The sequence below is a fragment of the Artemia franciscana genome, chromosome 17, assembly GCF_032884065.1.
Source record: "Artemia franciscana chromosome 17, ASM3288406v1, whole genome shotgun sequence".
Classification (NCBI taxonomy): Eukaryota; Metazoa; Arthropoda; class Branchiopoda; order Anostraca; family Artemiidae; genus Artemia; species Artemia franciscana.
Genome location: NC_088879.1, coordinates 19,678,856 through 19,702,499, shown reverse-complemented (window position 1 = coordinate 19,702,499; position 23,644 = coordinate 19,678,856). Strand labels below are relative to the sequence as shown.

Sequence of the window (23,644 nt, the reverse complement as noted above, 5' to 3'; positions counted from 1 at the left end):
AATGTGGAATTTTGTATTTTTTGCCAGAAGACAAATCACGGGTGCGTGTTTATTTGTTTGTTTTCTTTTTTTCCCCAGGGGTCATCGTATCGACCAAGCGGTCCTAGAACGTCGCAAGAGGGCTCATTCTAACGGAAATGAAAAGTTCTAGTGCCCTTTTTAAGTGACCGAAAAAACTGGAGGGCATCTAGGCCCCCTCCCACGCTCATGTTTTCCCAAAGTCAACGGATCAAAATTTTGAGATAGCCATTTTGTTCAGCATAGTCGAAAACCATAATAACTATGTCTTTGGGGATGACTTATTCCCCCACAATCCCTAGGAGAGGGGCTGCAAGTTACAAACTTTGACCAGTGTTTACATATAGTAATGGTTATTGGGAAGTGTACAGACGTTTTCAGGGGGATTTTTTAAATTGGGGGTGGGGCTGAGGAGAGGGGGCTATGTTGGAGGATCTTTCCTTGGATGAATCTGTCATGGGGGAAGAAAAATTCAATGAAAAGGGCGCAGGATTCTCTAGCATTACCATAAGAAAACAATGAAAAATAAACATGAAAACGTTTTTTCAAATGAAAGGAAGAAGTAGCATTGAAGCTTAAAACGAACAAAGATTATTACGCATATGAGGGGTTCTAAAAATACTTTAGCATAAAGAGCGAGGTATTTAGGAGATAAATACCTTGCTCTTTATGCTAAAGTATTTTTAGTAATTTCAACTATTTATTCTACGGCCTTTCTGATTCAGGGGTCATTCTTAAAGAATTGGGACAAAACTTACGATTTAGTGTAAAGAAGGAGGTATTAACGAGGGTACAAACCCCCTCATATACATAATAAAAATTAAAGAATATAAAAGTTTGTTACGTAAGTTAATTCTAAAGTTACGTATATTTTTTGCTAATAAAAAAATTCGTAAAAATGAAAATTAATAGTTGCCTTTTTATGTAACCGAAAAATTGCATGGCAACTAGGCCTCCTTCGACATCCCATATTTCTGAAAATCGTATGATCAAAACTAAGAGAAAGCCATTTAGCCAAAAAAGGAATTAATATGCCAATTTCATTTGAATAGTTTACGTGTGGAGAGTCAAAATCAAACATGCATTAATTCAAAAACGTTCAGAAATTACATAAAAAAAAATAGTTTTTTTAACTGAAAGTAAGGAGCGACATTAAAACTTAAAACGAACAGAAATTACTCCGTATATGAAATGGATTGTCCCCTCCGCAATCCCTCGCTCTTTACGCTAAAGTTTGACTCTTTGCCACAATTCTGCTTTTTAAAACAATTAAAAGCTATAAAAAATATAAAATTATATAAATATAAAACAATTATATTAATATAAAAACAAAAAAAATAAAAATTTTAATATAACTTTTAGTTAAATTTGTATATAAGGCGTTAAGTGAATATTCTCCCAAAGTCGTATATAATGAAATATAACTTTTTACTTTGGTTCTAAATTCAATTGCCTATCGAACAATCTGTTTTATGCCTAAATCATTGCTAATAAGGGAAGTTTCTTCAGAAAAAAAGAAAGAAAAACGCCCACAACTGCAAAACAAATTACACAACTAAAGCTTTAAATTCTAATACTGCAAATATTTCTTTTGATTCCTTCTTAAGCAGTCAAATTTTTGATAACCTAAGCTATAAAATACTTTTTGAAGAAACTTCCCTTATTAGCAATGATTTAGGCATAAAACAGGTTGTTCGATAGGCACTTGAAAGTAGAACCAAAATAAATAGTAAAATATCATCTGTATCAACCATAAAGCTTTGTCACTAATATTCCTAGCTGCAGTCCTAACTTTCTTCCCAGACACCGTCACTATCGACACCATCAGCAACTTCACAAATAGTTTTTCTAGAATTATTCCAACCATCTTTCACATTGTCAAATTTTAATCTCTCAATTTTAGATTTAAACTGTCCCTGGAAAATTTCTCTCAAATTCTCATGCTCGAATCTACCGACATCGTAACTGCCCGGGAGGTAGTTACCCTTCCGAAATTTCAGAAAACATACACATCAAACGATTCTTCCAAGGCTGACAAAAAAATATATAAAAAAGCATTAATATACATAAATGCTCCTAGTGGTTCATTGAACAGTACAATCAGGCCATATGGTACTTCCGTTCAAAGCCAGATCACCATCATAATTATCATAATGAAATATTTACTTTTTTTTCATTAATATTCTCTCAATAGCTGAAAAAATTTCTCCTATTTCACATCATTTTTTTCGTAATACATAAGCTGTTAAGCGTGTATATCCCCATGTTTCTATTAAGGGATATATCCTTTCTTATATTTTCTTCTATTCATTTCCATAAGTTCACGGATTTAATTTCTGGGCCATTGAAAATATTTTACAAAATAAAAACAGTTTTGACATCGTTTAATGAAGGATGTGGCACTTGAAGGCCAAACCGGCAGTGCTGATCTCCGTTTCAAAGATCTTCAGCCAAGAAGTAAAATGGGGGTTTGGGGTCCGGCCATCCTGAGCTTTCGCACATCCTTCCTGCTTACCTTCCCCAGATTTCTCCAGGTAGCCTTTTATTGCTAGGTCAACTCTGGCTGGGCTTATAGAATCCAGTCGATGACCCCCGTCCCAAACCAAGTAACTAGTTACACCAGGAATCGAACCCTCACCCTTCGAACTAAAGATTCCAAAACCAGCGCGCAAACCATACGATTAGGACGACCTTTTGACATTGTTTATATACGCATTTTATAAAAAAGAAGAAGAAAAAAGTAAGTTATGCTGTAAGTTCTAAAACAAAGACAAAGTCCATCAAAATGATCCATGTAAATGGGACTAGAACCCAACAACGCTTAACTCCTGATTTAATACAAAACCAGGGAGTAACTTCATTTCCTACCTTAGCCACAGCAGTGGTATTCTAGTACATAGCACTAGTCACTTTAATGAATAAAATAAAAAAACTAGTTTTTTTAAAGGAAAGTATTTCTCTAAATTCTACTTTGTTAAACAGTAAAAAACTTTAGCGTAAAGAGCGGGGCGTTGAAAAGGGAACCGCCCCTTTCGTACACGGAGTAATTTTTGTTCGTTTTGAGTTTTAATGTCGCTGCTTACTTTCCGTTAAAAAAGCTAGTTTTTTTATTTAATTTCTGAACGTTTTTGAATTAATGCATGTTTGATTTTGGCTCGCCGCACATAAATTATTTAAATGAAATTTGCATATTAATTCTTTTTTTTTGGCTCAACGGCTTTCTCTTAGTTTTGATCAGACGATTTTGAGAAATAAGGGTGGGGAACGAGGCCTATTTGCCCTCCAATTTTTTGGCTACTTAAAAAGGCAACTAGAACTTATAATTTTTAACGAACGTTTTTTATTGGTAAAAAATATACGTAACTTAAGAATTAACTTACATAACAAACTTCTATATTCTTACATTTTTATTATGTATGTGAGGGGGTTAGTCCCCTCGTTAATACCTCGCTCTTTGCACTAAATCTTAAGTTTTATCCCAATTCTTTAAGAATGACCCCTGAACCAGAAAGGCCGTAGAATAAATTGTTGAAATTACTAAAATTGCTTATGAAATTACTTAAAATTGCATAGAAACATTGGTACAAAAACAGTAAGTCATAAAAACCAACCCGCCATAAAAAATAAAATAAAAATCTATTCACCATCTATAAAAAATATGATATTTAATGTTCTCTGCATAATTTTTTGCCTTTGCACTTCTGGCCCCTATAGCGAGGAGTTAAGCTTTTTATTGTAAAAAAAAGAAAAAAGTCTTGAACCATCTTTTGGGGTCATGCACTCTTTGTGACAATTAGTATAGGTCAAACCATTTAGCGTGTCGCCTAACTTTGTGGCATCGCTCAGTAACTATGATAGTAATGAAGAGTAGGAAATGAGGATAATTATACACCTTGTATATTCGTAAAAGATAGAGTAAATATTAAATACTAGTTCTTTCAGGGGTGTAACAAGAAAAACAGAACGAAGAGGTAAATATGCATAGAAGAAATTTAAAACGGGGGTATTGAGTATAGGCAATAAAGCGTTAACTAATCACTGTTTCTTTTTAAAAACACTGTTTTAATAAATAGTGTCAACTTTGACGAAATCAGTAAAATTCGTTAATCAAAATTTTACTTTTTGCAACAACGTAGCGTATTTTTGCACTTTTTAAAATTCGAAATATTTCGCTTCAATTTTACAAGAAAAAGTATCTTTATCTATTTCCACCAGGGGCACCTTAAAACCATACCCCATACCAGATAAACGACCACTTTACTATATCTAACACCACTTTACTACAAAGAGGGAATGCTTGATCCTGGGTTTGTCAAAAAGGCTAAGGGTATAAAGGAGAAACTTCAGGGAATGTTGAAGGCAATGCTGAACTAAATCGAATAACGATATACGCATCTAGACTATAAAATGGGCCTATCTGCAATGTCGTAGGAACTGCTACGGGTATTAACTTCAAACTTTTAGGGCCACCACTACTACTGCGGCTGTAACTGCGACTATTTAAGACTGTGACTATAACTGCAACTACTTGCGTATAAATTCATCTTGATAATGCCACCGTAAAGTTCGAAATGATTCCAAAAATCATAGTTTTGTGTTATTTCTTGAGTAGAGCAATAGAAAAAGTAGTTTATTTGAGAAAATATTATCCTATTTTTAAAATTGCCATAAATAAAACTTGTTGAAAACATCAAAACCACCCAAAACACAAAATTCTCTCCTAGGAGTAAGAAATTCATTAACTAGTCTTGAAAAAATATAGGCTAGTTTGATTTAGAAGACCCTTAAGAGTATTGGAAAGCTCTATTAGACAATTTATAATTTCTACCTATGTCAAGATCGCACTTTTAAGTAGAAACACAGTTTTTTCAGAATCCTAAAATAGGGTATATAAATAAAGGAAAGAAAGAATAAAAAAAGAACAAATAAAATGAATAAGCTTTGTAGATATATATGTTCCACAAACTATGAATCAATGATCTGTGCTCTCTCTTGCTACTCTTTGAAATTGAATCTTAATCACAAATTTAATCACATTATCATGTATTCTTCCATTATTATCAGCATTTTAAAGTATTATTCTATCCAAGAATACCATTGAAATCACAGAGACAGAGGGGTTTTACTGGTCAAGGATCCAGCAAACCCATTTTAATAAAGAATTCCTGACGCATCACGAGATGATAAAACAGCGAAGAAATATTTTAGTTAAGACTACATATGTGACTATCGGGTGGGGGGACGGGTGTATTGTCAGAGAAACATCAATTATACCAAAAAGAAGCATAAAATAGGAATTCCAGTGCTCGCATTGTATTAGTATTCTTTCTTCAGACGAGCCGCTAATCTGCAAATAAACCCTTTATTTATCAAACTAGGAGGTTTTCAAGTCTGATTGACAAATTTATTTTTTTAGATTTACTCTTGTATAAGAATAGAAAATTTTCTTGTTCTAGAACAGTCAATTACAAATACTGATACTATCAGCATCATTTTAATGTACATAACAGTTCATCATATTTAAAAATCAACCTACCCGAAACCAGCTTACTAAAAAACCGTGTCACAGGGTTGCCAATTTATGGAAATGTAAGGGAAGGGCCAAAAATTTTCATCAATTTTTTAAATAGAAAAGAAAATGATTAAACAAGAAAGAGTATTTCAATATGTGAGGGGGATTCGATTGTTTCTATGAAAATACAAATAAAAAGTACTGAAAGTCTCTTTGAATAATATTGGATGAACTGATTGTGTCTTAGATATGTTTAGAATTTATTCCCATTTAACTAATACATACATTGCTCAATTGCTGGAGAAAAAAAATGAGGCTTAGGCGGATTGATCTTCTTAAAAAACAAAAATAATTTGACATACATAAAACTTTTTGTGTGCAGACGATCAGTTAAAATATCCAAAGCCTTCTAAAATTTCCCACCGCAACATAAATTTTGTGGCGGTTTTTTTTTCTTCTTAGTACTAATTTTTTTCTGCTTCTTTTCTGACGAAACAAATAAGAGTTCCAAATTAGACAGTGAAACAAATAGATACAAAAGCTCTAGGTATTTCGGTGACGCAGTCAATCATCATCATCAGTGGAGAAACTAAAGTATTAAAACTAAAACAAACTATTTATGCTGAACAAAATAATAACATCCGGTTCACAGCAAGTCTCCGGTCCGTTGACTTAGAAGGTTCATTAACTGTCTTGATATCTTTAATATTGCGGAAATTTTCTAATAAAGATAATACAATCTTCTTTTCTTCTAATTAAAAAAATCAAAGTTTTGTTAAGTTTATAGTTAATGAATTTATCTTCTATTATTCTAATTGTAAATGAAATATTACTCAAATACCAATGCTTTTTTTGTTACATTATTTATTGCTGAGTTACATTTATTTCTGCTAATATTTCTCTTTAACCCGATGTATTCTAACAATGATTTCTCTCTTTGCACCTTTGTATTAAGACTTCTCGTTGTTAAGTAATGGTTACGTTAAGTTGATGTTGCAAACGTGTAAGGTCATCTCGAGGAAGAAAGCCTTTTGACAGCCGGGTATTAACCTTATTCCATAGAATTCTCAGGCACCGCTATATCATGTGTGCTTTCACAAGCTATATAACATTAAATAAAATGTCATCCTACTTCATTTAATTTATAAGAATCAGTAACTCATAGCCTGCGATCACGTATTTGCTTTTATTTTTAAAATCTGTTGTTCAATGTCCATCTATATATCTTTCTCTTCTTCTTTGGGTTGCTATGGAGACTTTCTTATAATTTCATCTCTGGGGTCAAATTTCGGGTCTTACGGTAAATCACTCAGCCGAGATCGATTTCTGGTTTCTGTAGTGCTAAGCAGAGATCAAATCCACTGCGCCTCCATGGCACCTTGTCTATCTGTTTATCGAATTGCATGATAATATGAAGCCCAAGCCCAACATACCTGAAGCCCAAATTTCTCGAGCGCTTTTGCCATCAAAACCTTTTTTTTCAAATAATCCGTCTGAGTACGTTCTTTTTTTGTTTCTTTTCTGTATGCCTGAAGCACTGAACAGTCAGTGCTTCTCATTAAAATGGGACAAAATTTATTAGTAATCCGATAAGCGTACCCTGTTTTATCTCATGGCTTGTAAATGCAGCTGAATTGATGAAGTTTTTTCCGTGTGGGGGGGGGGACTTGTATTTTTTCGGGGTAGGGGTAAATTACTTTCACAAGAGGGCCCTCCAAAAGAGTATACCTTTTTCTTTTCTTTTGGATGCCTGTTCTTCGGCGACTCTTCAGCTAGTTCATCCCACTGGTAAAACATAAATTTAGCTTTTATTTTCTTTGTTTTTATTTTCTTTTTTTCTTTGTTTATATATTTGTTTTTATTTTCAGGTCCCAGGTGGAGCAATTGAAGAGAGCCGTGTTTTACGCGGAGTTATGCTGAACAAAGATGTCCTCCATCATAAGATGAAACGAAGAATTGAAAATCCTAGAATACTTCTCCTTGACTGCAACCTTGAATATAAAAAAGGAGAAAGCCAGGTAATTTTTCATTATAAGCTACGATTTTAACTTAAGAATTACATAGGCTTCAGTTCAGTTATAGGTGTTTTATAATTCAATTTTACATTAAAATGTATTATAGACCACGTTTAACTCAGGGATGCTACCAAGATCTGTTTGTTTTTAACTCATCCTAGGTTTATAGGCAGTGACAAAATCTGTTTTCGGATCCTAATTTTCTATTTTCTTTATAGACCTTTGATTGGCAGGATAGCTCTTGGATAAAGCTTGTTCTTAAAGAATACCTCCCACATATCCCATCACTTTGCAAACAAATTCATAAATGTCATCTTGTATGTTAAAGTATTTTTGCAGAATGGAGCTAGTTATCACCCCCGTCAGCACCCGTATTGCATGTTTGGTCCAAATATATTATTCAAATGACGGGAGAGTAGAGGCTAAATTCTTCTTCCCTACCCTCTCCATTAATGGCTTGATTTGAAGAACCCTGGCTTCCAGTAATATGGTATTTACTCCTTTGGCCAAAACAGTGAACGAGTACAGTACTTTTTTGAGCTCTTTGTCTGCGTACTGGTCTCGAGATGAAGGGATTTAGGGACTTCTATGCCTCCTCTTTCTGTAATAATTTAAATGACTTAGCTCGCAGTAATTGGATGTTAATTTCTTATGTTGTTTAGAACCACAAGAAATAATTAATGCGGATTGTTTTTTCTACGATCTGGATTGTTTGAGTTTTTTTTCGTAGCAGTCTAAGAAGTAGAAAGTAGACATAGATTCAAACTCAAACCTTGGACACTATATAAGTTACAGTTGCAGTGGTAGCCACAACCCAGTGTTGGAACGACCCTTGGTCCATAGATAGATGTATTTCGGATATAGATTCATTGCAACTAAAAGTCGCTGTAGGCCAAGGCAAAAAAACAAAAACAATTCAAATTGACGCAAAATAACAGCACATGACAATAATACACAAAACATGGTACATTACAATTAACGATGAAAAAACATAACAATTGATAGATAAAAGAAAACATAATAAAGTACATGATACCATAAAACTAATTCACAAAATTACACAAAATATCGCACACATGAATAACATATTAAATGCTTTAAACCCACACCCCCTCCCCCTTACATAAAGCTCTTGCTATGGGTCATTCCTGATTTACTATATTTTGCCCGTATGTTATTTGAAAACAAATTAACGGGGATTTCGAAAAATATCCTAGTATCCTTAAAAAAGTTGTCTCGGATAGAAACAAAAAGTACACCATTGAAATCGCCATGGCCGAAAACCGTTCTCAGGAAACTTACAGTCCCCTGGCTTGAACGACAAGGAAAATCAATTTTTTGCAGGAATTGCACTTGCGTCCTTTATTATTTTCGCTGCTAAAACACTCTTTATTCTACCCAGCATATAAAAGTAAATCTGTATTGCTAAAAAATATCATGTTAAGTTAAAAAATCACACTTATTGGTAGCCTAATTAGGCGGAGAAAATATCTCGGCCTCTCTCTAACCTGAAAACGGTACCCATCTGTGTAAAATTTGACTAGAAAGGTTTATAGAAATTCCTCTATTTCACTAACCAATAATATAAAATTTAATCTTAAAAAAGAATAAAAAAATTAAATATAATATAAAATGTAATAAAATAAAATTGACTGTATAAAAAGCAATGTAAAAATGTAAATATAAAAAATAATATATAAGAAATAATGGAATATGACAGAAAAATAAAATATTATAGAAATAAAATATAAAGTAAAAATCCCGAAAAAAGAGAAGTGACGAGGTTTAGTACTTTAATAGTAGCAAATTTTAATTTTCGTTGAGATTTCGGAGAATCTAATTTACGATCAGGGAATTCGAGGGAAGTTCCGAGAATATATACTATCGAAAACGGCTGCATATTTTTTCGGGAAAATTTGTATCTTGGAACATACTCTCATAATAAAACGATCTGGATAGGTTAGAAGTATGAGAAAATTTGTTAAGAGCCTTAATTTTGGTTTTTGCAAATGACGTCATGTACGTCATAACATCGTATATGTTTATGTTCTTTGGTCTATAAAATGCTTTAATCCAAGGTCATATTATAAATTGTTAGATCAAAGCTTTTATATAAGGATTTGGGCGCAATGAAGCAATATTCAAGGTCAAGTACACTTATGTTGCTCTGCTTTAATGAAAATAATAATTGTTTTAAGCGAAAGTAAGTAATTGTGATATAATTTGTTAATTATAAAGTCATTGAGAACTTGTATTGTTATGTATCATCATGATTTATAGCTAACTTAGTTTTCAGAGGCTCATTAGTCCCTCAAGTAGCTGGTTTTGTATTGAACCCGAAATTAAATAGGGTTGTGTTCTATTTCCATTTATATGGGTCGCTCTGATGGATTTTGTCTTAAGGAACACCGCAAAATCTACGGGAGATCCTGAAGGCAAATGGGGTTGTAAACTCACCTTCTACTTATATCACCTTATACCTGGCACATACGCAGGGGGGGGGGGGGGCTCGGGCCCGCCCCCCCCCCCCCCCCCGAAACTTTGTGAAATGTTAAATTTCCCCATGGTTTCTTGGGATTTCTGGCAAAAGTAGGACATTTATTAAGAATCTAGATACATGTGTGAAGCCTTTTTTGGGGGATTTTACAGCATGCCATTATCCGGTCAAGTCACTGTCCAATTATTAACCCATTTTCTGTCTAAATTTTTACCCTCTTTGAAGTAATTAGCAATTGTGCTGTTATTTTTTTTTTTGTAAAGAGAGTTTGTTTTCCACAGAAAAATAGAATAATCCTTGATGTTAGGGCTTTTATCCCCCCCCCTTTTTAGGATAAAGTACAGCTTTTAATGGATCAATTTTGGAAACTGTCATTTTTAATTAAAATCTACGTTTTTGCAATAAAAGAACTAGCCCCCACAGCATCCATATTGCACTGTTAACCCTAAAATTTCCCTTTCGGTGGGATATAATAGATTAATCACTTTTTCTAAATCGCTATGAACCTAACCCGAGCCTAAAACGTACTTTTGAGGCTTCAGTCTTCTTCCCCCCCCCCATCCGCTACAATACTACATATTAAAGTTAGTCTGTATTTTCCGATATACGTGCTTTTCGCATTACTAAATAAAAAAAGGTGCTTCTTTATATCTGCTGTTTTGAAGGTTTTGCCCCCCCCCGAAAAAAAAATCCTGCGTACGTGCCTGCCTTATACATATTTTGTAATGATAATTTGACCAACCTAGATACCAACGTTAGCAGTGAAAGATTTTTTGTAGGTTTGAAGAGTTAAGGGTAAAAAAAAAATCATTTAAAAATTAATGTTTAGAAGACCAAGTTGTTTAGACTGGGAACTTATCTGTCTATCTGTCTTGACTTTTTCTACAATTAGCAATGACTTGATGCCCACAACTATTCCATTTTAATAAAAAAAAAGAAAATCCCCATTGAATTAAAATTAGAAGCAACAAAATCCAGTTGCTTAGACTGGGAACAAATGAAGGTGAAAAGGTGTTGTCGGGCAACGAAAAGATTGATCAAGTGGACAGCTTCAGTTACCTTGGCAGTATTATAGGTAAAGATGGTGGATGAAGTGAAGATGTAAAAAGTGGAATAGTTGAGGCTCAAGATGTTTTTCACAGTTGAAAAAAATTGACAGGGTTACGTGAGTGACAAGTTTGCGAACCAAGATTAGAATATTGGAAGCTACAGAAATAACAGTAGTCAGGTATGGCTCCGAAATGTGGGTATTTTGGACGACAAAGGGGACTGATTCCATACTTTCCCGAGGAATTATTAATGGATTGTTTTGGGTAAAGAAAATCGGACCTTCTTGAGGGGGGGGGTAAAGGAGGACGATTTGAATAGAATGAGATCTAAGATGAGTCTTTGGAGGTGTGTTGGTCTCAGGTAGTGTGGTGCTCCTTTTTGCTGTTAGTTGTAACAGTTAGGTTCTCTATAGAAGTACCCAGAGGATCAAGGAGAAGCTACGAATCGTTTTTCTTTCTTACTACTGCTAAGGTGTGGTATGAGTAGATCAGGAGTATGAACTTGTGAGTGAATGCGAATTGTCCTACTTACTCTGCCTTTGAAAACATCTTATCAAATAGTATAAAAACTATAACAAATGTTAGAAACAACGTTTAAGTATGACAGTGAAAAAATGTTGTGATTGGTAAATGCATAGAATTTACAGGGATCTACGATGGAACCACAATGAATACACCATTATATATGTTGATTTTGGTTAAGTCCTGCCTCCTCTAGGGATTGCAAAATTCAATTGATTGTTGCTATCAATTTGGTCTTGGAGAAACCCTCCATAATCTGATACAATTTGTTACGTTTTATCTATATTGTCTTAAAGTTTTAGATTTCAAGTTCTTTCACAATAAGAAGAAAAAAAAAACAATTAAAAAGAAAAAAAAATTTTCTTGCCTGTGAGGCCTAGTGAATCCAAAGCCAGTTGTATAGGCTTATAGGAAAAACAAAATCCAATTGATTGTTGCTATCAATTTGGTCGTGGAGAAACCCTCCATAATCTGATACAATTTGTTACGTTTTATCTATATTGTCTTAAGGTTTTAGATTTCAAGTTCTTTCACAATAAGAAGAAACAAAAACAATTAAAAAGAAACAAAATTTTTCTTGCCTGTGAGACCTAGTGAATCCAAAGCCAGTTGTATAGGCTTATAGGAAAAACAAAATCCAATTGATTGTTGCTATCAATTTGGTCGTGGAGAAACCCTCCATAATCTGATACAATTTGTTACGTTTTATCTATATTGTCTTAAGGTTTTAGATTTCAAGTTCATTCAAAATAATAAGAAACAAAAACAATTAAAAAGAAACAAAATTTTTCTTGCCTGTGAGACCTAGTGATTCCAAAGCCAGTTGTATAGGGTTATAGGAAAAACAAATATGGGAAAAATTGTAATGTTTGCTATGTTTTCATGCTATGTACCTTTAGATTACCTACAGTCACTTAGAGAATACTAATAAGGAAAGAACTTACAACATTGTTAGGAAGAATCATATGTGGCTATTTTTGTGCTCAGTTTTGATAACTATTGTTTTTTTTTCAGACAAACATTGAAATTAGTCAAGATATGGATTTTACCCGTATTCTTGAACTTGAAGAAGAATATATCAAGAAAATATGTGACGATATAATTAGGATGAAGCCCGATCTTATCATCACAGAAAAGGGTATATCAGATTTGGCCTCTCATTACCTCCTTAAGGCTGGTATCACTGCTATGCGACGTGTCAAAAAGTCGGATAATAACCGTCTAGCTAGGGCTTGTGGTGCAACTATTGTTAATAGACCGGATGAAATAAAGGAATCAGATATTGGAAGTGGTTGCGGCCTCTTTGAAGTTAAAAAGGTACTTTCTTTATGTAGCTGCAATGTATCAAAGAGCAAATTACTATTTCTACTAGGAATTAACAGAATGTAATTACTTCATATACACGTAATTACATCATATATATTGTGTAACTGACACCAAAATATAGTTTGTTTTTGTGTGTGGAAAACTTAATTTTTCTTTATTCCAATCACTTTCAACTCTTGAAGTGGTGAAATGTTACAGAAGTAACATTCGTTAATGTTTGCAAAATGATGTTTTCGTCGTCTAATGTCATAAGCAATTTTGGAGGGAATGGAGGATGTTTGAGTGAAAAATTATGCATTTATGTAATTAATTTATCTTTATTTAAAGAATTTGTTAATTATTTAAGTCTTTTTATTAAATAATTTTATCTATGTAATTAATTTTTATCAAAATGTATCTAAGGGATATTCATTTAATTAATCTTTCTTTCTGTATGCGTCTGTGTCTTGAAATAAAGTTGTAGCTCTAACAGGAATCGGATTTTTGTCGCCTGACAGTTGGACAAAAAGGCTCGTCGTTTGACGAAAAAATGGTGCTCATATGGGTGAATATTTGGTTTGCTTCTGTTTTGGATCAGATTTGAAAAAAAGCATAAAGAATTTTGGCTTTGTTTTTAGATAGAAATTAAAAGTTTTTATTACGAATTTTCTAGGAAGACTTTAGAGAATGTTGCGTCCAATCAAGCATGTGCCCCGGAATTGACGGCAATTTGGCTTGATCGTCTTGCTTGAGAGAACTTATTGTCTTTAGTCTTTCTTGGAGACAACTATGATTTTTACGATTTGGTCCCCTTTTCCAAACATAAATTTGCTTTCAACTTCACAAAACCAACTGATTTTTTTATTAGTTATAAACTTAGCAAAACCAACCAATAAAATAAATTACATAGAATTATTTAATAAAAAGACTATTAAATAATTGACAAATTAGTTAAATAAAGATTAATTAATTAAATTAATTGAATAAATGTTTTTTTTTATCTCCTCTTCCCATAAGAACCTCTTCTTATTTTTTTTCACTCAAACATCCTCTATTCCCTCCAAATTGTTTATGACATTAGACGACGAAAACATCCTTTTGCAAACATTAACGAATGTTACTTATGTTAGAAATTTGCTAGAATCAAGTGAGTGATAGGGCTTCTATGTATATTTTCCCCGGCGTACTTCACATTGAAAGGGTGGTCATATGGGTGAATATTTGGTTCGCTTCTGTTTTGGATCAAATTTGACAGAAAAAAAATATGAACAATTTTGGCTTTGTTTTTAGACAGAAATTAAAAGTTTTTATTACGAATTTTCTTGGGATACTTTAGATAATTTTGCTTCCAATCAAGCACGTGGCCCGGAATTGACGGCAATTTGGCTTGATCGTCTTGCTTGAGAGAACTTATTGTCTTTAGTCTTTTTTGGAGACAATTATGATTTTCACGATTTCCCAAACATAAATTGCCTTTTGACTTCACAAAATCAACTTATTTTTTTATTAGTTATAAACTTAGCAAAACCAACCTAACTTACTATTTGTGTGAAAAAAAAAAACTTTCTCGGAAGTGTCAATGATGTATACACCAAATACTTGAAAAATAAAAATTTTTCTGAAGGGATGGCCCAGCCATCTCAGTCTTCGTTATGTTCCTGCGATTCAAAAGTGTAGGTGCTTGAAGGACATGATGGCTATGCCAAACGGAAAGGTAGAGTTATTTGGGTATAATAATATTCAATTTACCTAATGAACCTAATAAAATCAAATTTATCTAATAAAAAGTTAAGGAAATTCTAAAAAGAAAAATCTGGAAGTGGTACTCGAAGCAGAAAATTTAGTAGGTCACATCAAGAGTAAGTATACAAATAATGATTTATCTTCTTAACATAGTTTTAAGGGTATGTACTACTCTGAACATTCTATGCTCAGGACTTAGATCCCAGTATCTTGGGGAAGTCCTGAGGACCTCTTCAAACTTTAAGGCCAGTTTTTCAATTATTGCAGTATAAAAAGGATTCGGTGTTACTAAGTCGAACTCTCAAGGTGAAATATGTCAATGTGACATACTCGAAATGAGTGCTGATCTAGAAACATTCCCGGTCAAATTCTGGCCTAAAAATACTGTCGTTTGGAATAAATACAGTCGTACTTAGCTTCACAAAAATTGATTCAGTTTTCCCACCCTTGAGTTTTCAGGAAAGGTTTAAGAATGCTATGATAAATTGGCAATAGTAAATTTGGTCTTGAAAAAACACTGTGGGAATAGATATTACGAAAATTAATTCTTATTACAACAAAAATTGTCTTTTTTTACTTTTGTTGGCTGTTTTATTTCACTGGCGGTACTGTCATAAAAGTACCAAAGTCTCTGTAAAGCTCAATGGTGTTTGTTTATTGTGATAATTAAGGAAATATTTTATTGTTTTGACCTGGAAATAGTAGCTGCTGCATTTGATTTTTTTTTTTTTTACAGCTCTTTGTATTATTTAATTTATTTTTTTGAATTGTTAATTTTTGCTTAAAGCCATTATAGTTAATAGATAAATTCTACTTCTCTTCTATTTCAGTTGATAGTTCAGTTGGTACATAAGTGTCTTTAATGAAGAGCATACGGAAAGGAGGTCGCCCATTTCAAAATACAAAATTTTCTGATTCTTTGGGCACTTCAGTTTATCTTGAAAAAATATTCAAACCTCCCAGAAAAAAATTAATTTCTGAGTGTATGCCTATTTTCAGCGTGTTTGTTTTCTATATATACTATGTATATTCGGGATACAACTTCTCTTTTAGTTCATTTGTTGGGCCCAGAAACAACAAGAGATGCTGAACTGGGGTATTTTTCATCATATCATATCGGCACTGCCATACCTAAAGCTCGTAAATGACATTTTCTGTAATTCTGAAACAAAATGGTTTGTTATGCTGTTTTCACTGGTAGGATCAGTAGAGCAATGTATAATAAGACAAAATTTAATTGCAGAAGCACATGGGCTGTATACTACAAACCAAAAAAAAGTTAAAATTTTTTAAATACAAGCATCATAAAATTCGACTTCTAAAGAAACGTTAGCAAACTCTCTCCTCAAACATAATTCCCTATGTTTAACCCATGTACGAAGAAACAATAGCCTTTTTCAGCATGTTGCCTTTAACTTATGCAACTGTTTAGTAACGCACGCGTTCCTCTCTGACATCCGCGCAATTAACCGATACTCGCACATCAGCACAAGATTATGATTCATACTTGCACACATCGAGCAAAAATTGTGGCGGTCCGAATTCTTAAACTTTCTCAAAAAAATAAATGTTTTCTCTCCTAAATCCGAACTATTTCCCTGGTCAACAACAAATTCTTTAAATTCTTTATTCAACCCAAGTTTGAAGTAGACCTTCTCCCGACTCTTTGACTTGGAAGTAATACTTTAAAGAAATGGATTGCTTATTTTGGGCTGGCCACTCTTGGATTTCTTGGTCGTTTAGGAGGATCTTGGTCGTCATCATCCTCCTGATTTGGATTAAACTGTTAATATTTCTTTCGAAGAAACAAAGCAAAACAATTTTGGAAATTATCTCTGAGGTGTGGAAATGTCAGGTGTCATTATTAAGCTTAACACCGACGATATGTTGTTTCCTGCATTCTCTTTGTTAGCGCCCTTGTTGTCTTTTCTTTTACTTTAGAAGGATGTATGTAACATTAATGCTTCTTTTCTTCTGCTTGCAGATTGGTGATGAGTATTGGGCTTACATAACTGAATGCAGGGATCCTAAAGCATGTACTGTGCTGCTCCGAGGCCCTACTAAAGATCTGATCAATGAAGTTGAAAGGAATCTACAAGATGCTATGAATTCAGCCAGAAATGTTCTACTGGAACCAAGACTTTGCCCTGGAGGGGGAGCAACAGAGATGGCGTTGTCACAGGTAAGTTATGTCCATGTTGTAATACCTTTAAATATAATGATCGGCATCTGAGCTGGCTTTAAAAAATTTTCCAATAAAATTTTCATAGTTTAATTCGTAACAATGCAGGAAATATTTGGTTATTTAACTTTGGCTCTCCTACCCCTCCTCCCAAAGAAAAAAAAGAAGAAAAATTGTCCGAAGCAAGGGTGATAGTATCATGTTAAAATGAAAGGGCGTTTCTTGTATTTTCACTATTTTACCGAAGATCGAAAATCTGGTTTTATGGAAGTTTTTACAAGAATTTGGTCTTAAAGGATTAAAAAAAACGACATAACCTGCACAATCATAGTATAAAGCTGGAGAATACGTTTTCAATGTGTTTTTTTTTTTCTTTTTTTTAAGTAATGTATGATAGGCTGCGAGCTAGAGTTTTTTTTTTTACTTTTTCACGTATTCGTATTGTTGCGCCTAAATTTCGTATTTGGCATTTTTAAGCTCCTAAAATAATTCCCGAAACTCATTTGTTCAGCTGTATTGTAAGGGCGGATCAAAAGGGTAAGGCAAGTTTAATAATACTTTGGTTCCTGGGATCTACCTTATCCTCCTGATTAATCCTATGAGAGCTGCTTTGCAAATAATTACTGGAAATTTCTAAGGAAGGAGTGAACAGGTAAGATACGACCCTTCGGAGTAGCAGTTGCAACTGAACATATGCAGTGGCAGTGGAACATATGTCAAATATGTTTAAAAATTTGATGAAAACCTTGATGCAATCTGTCTTATTCAATTTTAACTGCTGGTGTGATAACTGGTACAAAGAAAACACTATTTACTTGTAAATAAACATTTAGAAAGTGTTCGTGAATAAATATTTATTTCAATTTTTCATTTCTGTAAAGCTTCGCTTTAATTGACATCATCCTCCCTGCCAGTAGCAGAGCCGACTTTGACTGAGCAGCCAGTCATAGCCTTCGAAATTTTTGAAGGCTGTCCAATCGTAACGGCCATCCAAAAATGATCCATCTACAAAAAATGCTGCTGGCAAGGTGAATGATTTCAGTCAAGATGATGCTTAATGGAAATGAGCATCGATGTAACCGAAGAACATCTAAGGATCTTGTCTTTTCCATTGCTATTTGTGGCCATAGTGAAGCTTGGGTATGATCCACTTGAACGATAATCATTATTATTATTATATTATTATTACTTATATTAATGCTATTTATTCTGTAACGCAATTTATTTGACGTAAGACAGCAACGGCCAATGACTGATCAGTTAAAACTAATCCACCAATATAGGTCAAATTTGAAATCTAACACCTTGAGTATACCAATGTGATTGGCCTAATTAGCCAATTGGAAATCGGTATTGTTTTTGTGATTTGCTTTCTGAGTTTGATTTGAAGGCGAGAAATATGGCGTCGAATATACTTTTATTTGATTCAATGTAAATGAGAGATAGTTTACTCAATTTGAATATAAACTTTACTTGGAATGAATAAAACAATTTAAAATATGTTCAATACTTAATGTGACAACACTGATAGAAATGTGACACTGTCTTAAAAACTTCTTAGTTTTGAAACAATCAAAATAAAAGTTCTGGAAAGTCACCGTTTTCAGGTGTAAAATGACGTAAAGTATGCCCAGGAAGCGAAAAGAAAAATATTTTGATTTATGTGTGTGACTTTTATTATTTTCGTTGTTTTATTTTAGGCTTTGACAGAAAAGTCTAAGAGTGTAGCAGGTGTTATGCAATGGCCTTATCGTGCCGTAGCTCAGGCCTTGGAGATCATTCCCTGCACATTGGCTCAAAATTGTGGGGCTCAGGTAATTCGGGTGCTCACAGCTTTGAGAGCTCGTCATGCCAACGGCGAAACATCGATGGGTATCAACAGTGAAACGGGGGAAATCGTTAATATGAATGAGTTGAAAATTTGGGATCCTCTTGCTGTCAAGCTTCAAGTTTTCAAAACAGCTGTTGAAGTAAGTTTTGTTATCCCTTTTACGAAAAAAGAATTAACTTCAGCGCAAGGCCTTTGAATTGGGCTGATAAAGGGGAAAATCTTTCCATTACTGACCTACAAATTAGGTGAATTTAATACTTTTTTTATTCTCTTTCCGAATATAATAATCGCTTTACTCGGGATTTCAATTCAAGCCCTTTATAGACCTTTGTAAAATTATATGTATTTTCTATATTTATTTATAACTATACAAAAGGATTATATTGGTTATAAACTTACCATTTGATTACAATTATGTTTTGTTAGAGTTGTGTAATCCAAAGGAATTGATTTTTAAAGATCTGTTTGGATAAGAAAAAAATGAAATCGATTTCCCCATGTTAGGCCTTTTTATATTCTATTACGAAAGCGGTGTAAATTAACCATGGTAAACATAATCTAATTTTTTTATCCCTCTGGATCGTGAATAATCAATATTGTGTATTATAGAAATTTTAACAAAATGGATTTATAATCAAATAGTAGGTTTGTAATCAAGGTTTTGGTTGTATTTTTCTCTAGTTTTTCCAAAAATTAGGGAAAAACGTCCCATTTCTTAATTCTTTTATCGCGGCCGAAATTGAATTGGAGTGTCATTGCAGACAGCTAATCGTCTATAATTAACAGCTAAATTGTTGTATATTCGAAATTATATAACTTTCATTTACTACTTAAGAAAAATGAAACGCTTTAAATCAATTTGTAAAATCTGGAGAAAATTATTTTTTCAAAAAAAAAAAAAACAAAAAAAAACACCGTTTTCAAACCTTAACCCTCTTGGTAACTTTTTTAAGGTAATAAGGAAATTTTCTCCCCTTTTAGAACTATTTCAAGGAGTTATCTTTGTTTGAATCATTGTTTGTAAACTCTGCCTTTGAGCACTTGCCAAAGAAAAAAAAACAGTATCTTCAAATTTCATACTATAAACAAGTCGCGAAAAATTCTTGAAAGTCGGATTTCACCCTCAGCTAGAGACGTGGTTTTACACCTTTGTTTGTGTTGTTGTTTTTTCTCTACCAGACCGGTTTTTTTACTTCTTTTTTGTTGTTTTTTCTCTGCTAGACGGAATTTTTTTTTTTACTTCTTTGCTGTTTTTTTTCTTTACCAGACCGTATTTTTTTTTTATTCTTTGTTGTTGAGTTTTTTTTAGTTAAATTCAAATGTATTATACTGCCCACTTTTATGTGTGCAAATGTTAGGTTTAATGTTTAAGTTTGAGATCAACGATATATATCAGAAATTATCCTTTGGCGGGACAGTGAACGTAGAAATAAAATATTTCCCTATAAAAAAATTAGTTGTATAGTCCAATGTATATGGCAAAATGTTTGAATCCCATCTTATAAAAATTACTAGCTGTTGGGGTGGCGCTTCGCGCCACCCCAACACCTAGTTGGTGGGGGCGCTTCGCGCCCCCCCCAAGCCCCCCCGCGCGCGTAAGTCGTTACGCGCCATAATAGTTACGCGCCATTGTAGTTGTGTCCCTATGTCCCACCTGTGAATATAGATAGATATATATATATGGTTTTAACTACGTAAAACTTGCGAATATACAACATTCTTTATCCCGGTGTACCGGAGTTGTGTCCCTGTGTCCCGGTCGTCATTTATATTCCCTGTGTCCCGGGTCCCGGTCGTCATTTGTATCCCGGTGTCCCGGTCTGTATATACATTCGTTTTTTAGTTTTGTTTTTCTCCTTTATTTTTTTCCTTTTTTTTTCTTTTTTAGCTTATTTAGATTTTTAGATTTTTTAGTTTTTTTATTAGTTTTTAGTTTTTTTTTCTTTTTAGTTTTTTTGTCCCGGTCGTCATTTATATCCCCCTGTTTCCCCCGGGTCGTCATTTATACTCCCTGTGTCCCGGTGCTTTGTTGATTGCTAATCGAACATTCCTTTTGTCCTGGTCGCTTTCTCTTTGAGTGTCGTCATTTATTTTTTTCTTTTTTAGTTCTTTTAGTTTTTACCTTTTTTAGTTTTTTTTAGTTTTTAGTTTTTTTAGTTTTTTACCTTTTTTTAGTTTTTTTAGTTTTTTTTTAGTTTTTTAGCTTTTTTATTTTTTTTATTAGTTTTTAGTTTTTTTGTAGTTTTTGCCTTTTTTTTAGTTTTTTTAGTTTTTTAGCTTTTTTATTAGTTTTTAGTTTTTTTTGTAGTTTTTGCCTTTTTTTAGTTTTTTTAGTTTTTTAGCTTTTTTATTTTTTTTATTAGTTTTTAGTTTTTTTTGTAGTTTTTGCCTTTTTTTTCTCTTTGGGTGTCGTCATTTATTAGTTTTTTCCTTTTTTTTTTTAGTTTTTTATTGGTTTTTACCTTTATTTTAGCTTATTTTTCAGTTTTTTCCTTTTTTTTAGTTTTTTTTATTTTTTATTTTTTTTAGTTTTTTACCTTTTTTTAGTTTTTTTAGTTTTTTAGCTTTTTTACTTTTTTTATTAGTTTTTAGTTTTTTTGTAGTTTTTGCCTTTTTTTAGTTTTTTCAGTTTTTTTTTTAGTTTTTTATTGGTTTTTACCTTTATAGTTTTTTTAGTTTTTTAGCTTTTTTATTTTTTTTATTAGTTTTTAGTTTTTTTTGTAGTTTTTGCCTTTTTTTAGTTTTTTCAGTTTTGACGTCACCTGATCCAGTTTTTTCAGGTGACGTCACCTGACACATCCATCCATCCATCCACAGACAACTTATTTTTATATATATAGATTGGTCTCCGACAAACTTATCTTTGTCATGTTATTCATTTCAAAAGCGGTGTGGGTTAGATCTCAGCTTGGTAATGTGTGACCCTGAATTTGAACCCAGCTGAACCAGTTTTAACCCGAAGGTAAGCCGTTTTAAAGCTGGGCTTTTACACTGAAGACCTAGACCAACCAAAAATTGTTTCTATCGTTTTTGAACGGATGTGTAAGAATGATAAGCTGGCTTTTCCACAGGATAGGTAGCGTATTGTTGGCAAATCATTTTGAAATTCTGAAACGTCCAAAGTCAACGAAGAAGATGTCCTGTGGTGCCGCAGTGGGTTTGATCACAGCTTGGTAATACGAGACCCAGAGTTTGAACCCAGCTGCTGCAACACATAACTGGGCTGACGTGCCTTTGGAGTCAAGAAGAGTCGTTAATCTAATGCAACAACTGATTCAATTCACCGAGCGAAGCCCGGTTCACTGGTACTATTCACTAATGCGAGATTAATCTATTAACATTGGAACACCTTTTTTTTTATTTATTTATATTCTCTTTGCCAAGAAAACAAAGTGCTTACAAGTCCATGAACAAAAATACAACATTACAAATGTAAAATGCAATAATTCTGTGAAATTAATTAAAGAAAATTCAGGTAAATTCAGGGAAAATTGAAAGATCATATACTGAAAACAAAAAGATTACGTGTTGCATGAAATATTTGTATTTCTTACCGATGTTGGTGTTCTTGGTCCAAAGGGGAAGACAAGGAAAAACTTTAATTACCTGAAAAACTGCCTACGGATCATAAGGCATTTTAGTTATTAATTAAAAAAAAACTTGTTAGCCGGTATGATGATAATTGAGTACATGCACGGTGTTAAAAAGGAGGGCCATAGGTGAGGGTGGAACTATTTGTTTTGAACCCACTCCTATTCTCAGAATATTTCTCCAACTTGTAAATTGGTCGTAAAAATAAAGGAAAAACATTTCTCTCTCTCTCTCTCTCTCTCTCTTCTCTCTCTCTCTCTCTCTCTCTCTCTCTCTCTCTCTCTCTCTTTCTTTCTTTCTCTTTCTCTCTCTCTCTCTCTCTCTCTCTCTCTCTCTTTCTCTCTTTCTTTTTCTCTTTCTTTTTCTTTTCCTCTCTTGTAAAAAGATCCTAGATATTGTAAAAATCTTGTAAAAAGATCCTAGATAAAAAGATCCTTTTTAAGTTTTTCTGAGCATTTCAAAAGCATTTTAAGGAACCACATGCTACCTAAGTGTTAATCTACTACGTAAAAAAAAATTTATTGAAGCTTTCTTCAAATACTTTCTGTTTTTTCATCGAAATTATGCTCAGGGGCTACATTTATAAAAACTGTCCTCGACCAGATCGTAAAAACTTGGGAAAAACTTGGATTAAATTAGGTTGCAATTTTTCACAAAAACTACATCTTTGGCAGCGAAACCAATGTTCATAATAATGCAGAAAGAATACTAATAGGGAATGATAGCTCTAAAAGTATAGTACCCCCTTGGCTGGGCTCCAGAAAAGGAAAATTGAAGGCTTTATCTTGTTTTTATATACTCAGATGTAAATACCAAATCAAAGCCTCGGTGAAAAGTATTGATAGTAAATAAAGTATATTGATGACACAGTTCGTATCCAGGGGAAGATTACTAAGCTTTAAACTATTTAACTATTAAACTATTATTTAAACTATTGAGTTTTACTATTAACCACGTTCACCCAGTGGACGTGTTTAATAGTTGGTTTGGAATATACTTGCTCAAGTGACTGTATTTTAAACAAGAAAGTTCATTCCCACTGTCCAGATTCATTATGAAAAATGATGATAAATTAATAATAGTATAGGTGCTTAAAGTCTGACCTTTAGGTTGAAGTGATCCCCCACCACCTTTATGTATGTATAGGCGTAAATAAATTTTTTTGGAATTATTTCAGACTGCAATTCTTCTTCTAAGGATTGATGATATAGTCTCAGGAACAAAGAAGATATCTGACCTTGACGGACCGAACCAAACCCAGACTGCCCCTGCTGAACCTACTGAAGAATCTATGAGAGAGTAATTTTGAACATTTTGTACACATTGCTGGCTCTATGTCAACACACACTAATTAAAACATCTTGCTTTCCTATGAAGAA

The 23,644-nt window shown here is 33.2% G+C and overlaps 1 protein-coding gene across 1 annotated transcript; it reads left to right on the top strand.

Moving 5' to 3' along the window:
- Positions 1-7,378: 7,378 nt before the first annotated feature.
- Positions 7,379-23,644, top strand: LOC136037968 (T-complex protein 1 subunit gamma-like). The gene is made up of 5 exons (XM_065720855.1): positions 7,379-7,548; positions 12,628-12,930; positions 16,646-16,843; positions 18,544-18,813; positions 23,443-23,644. Exons 1-5 carry the CDS (start codon positions 7,444-7,446, stop codon positions 23,566-23,568), a joined length of 1,002 nt encoding a protein of 333 aa, XP_065576927.1. The 5' UTR covers positions 7,379-7,443; the 3' UTR covers positions 23,569-23,644.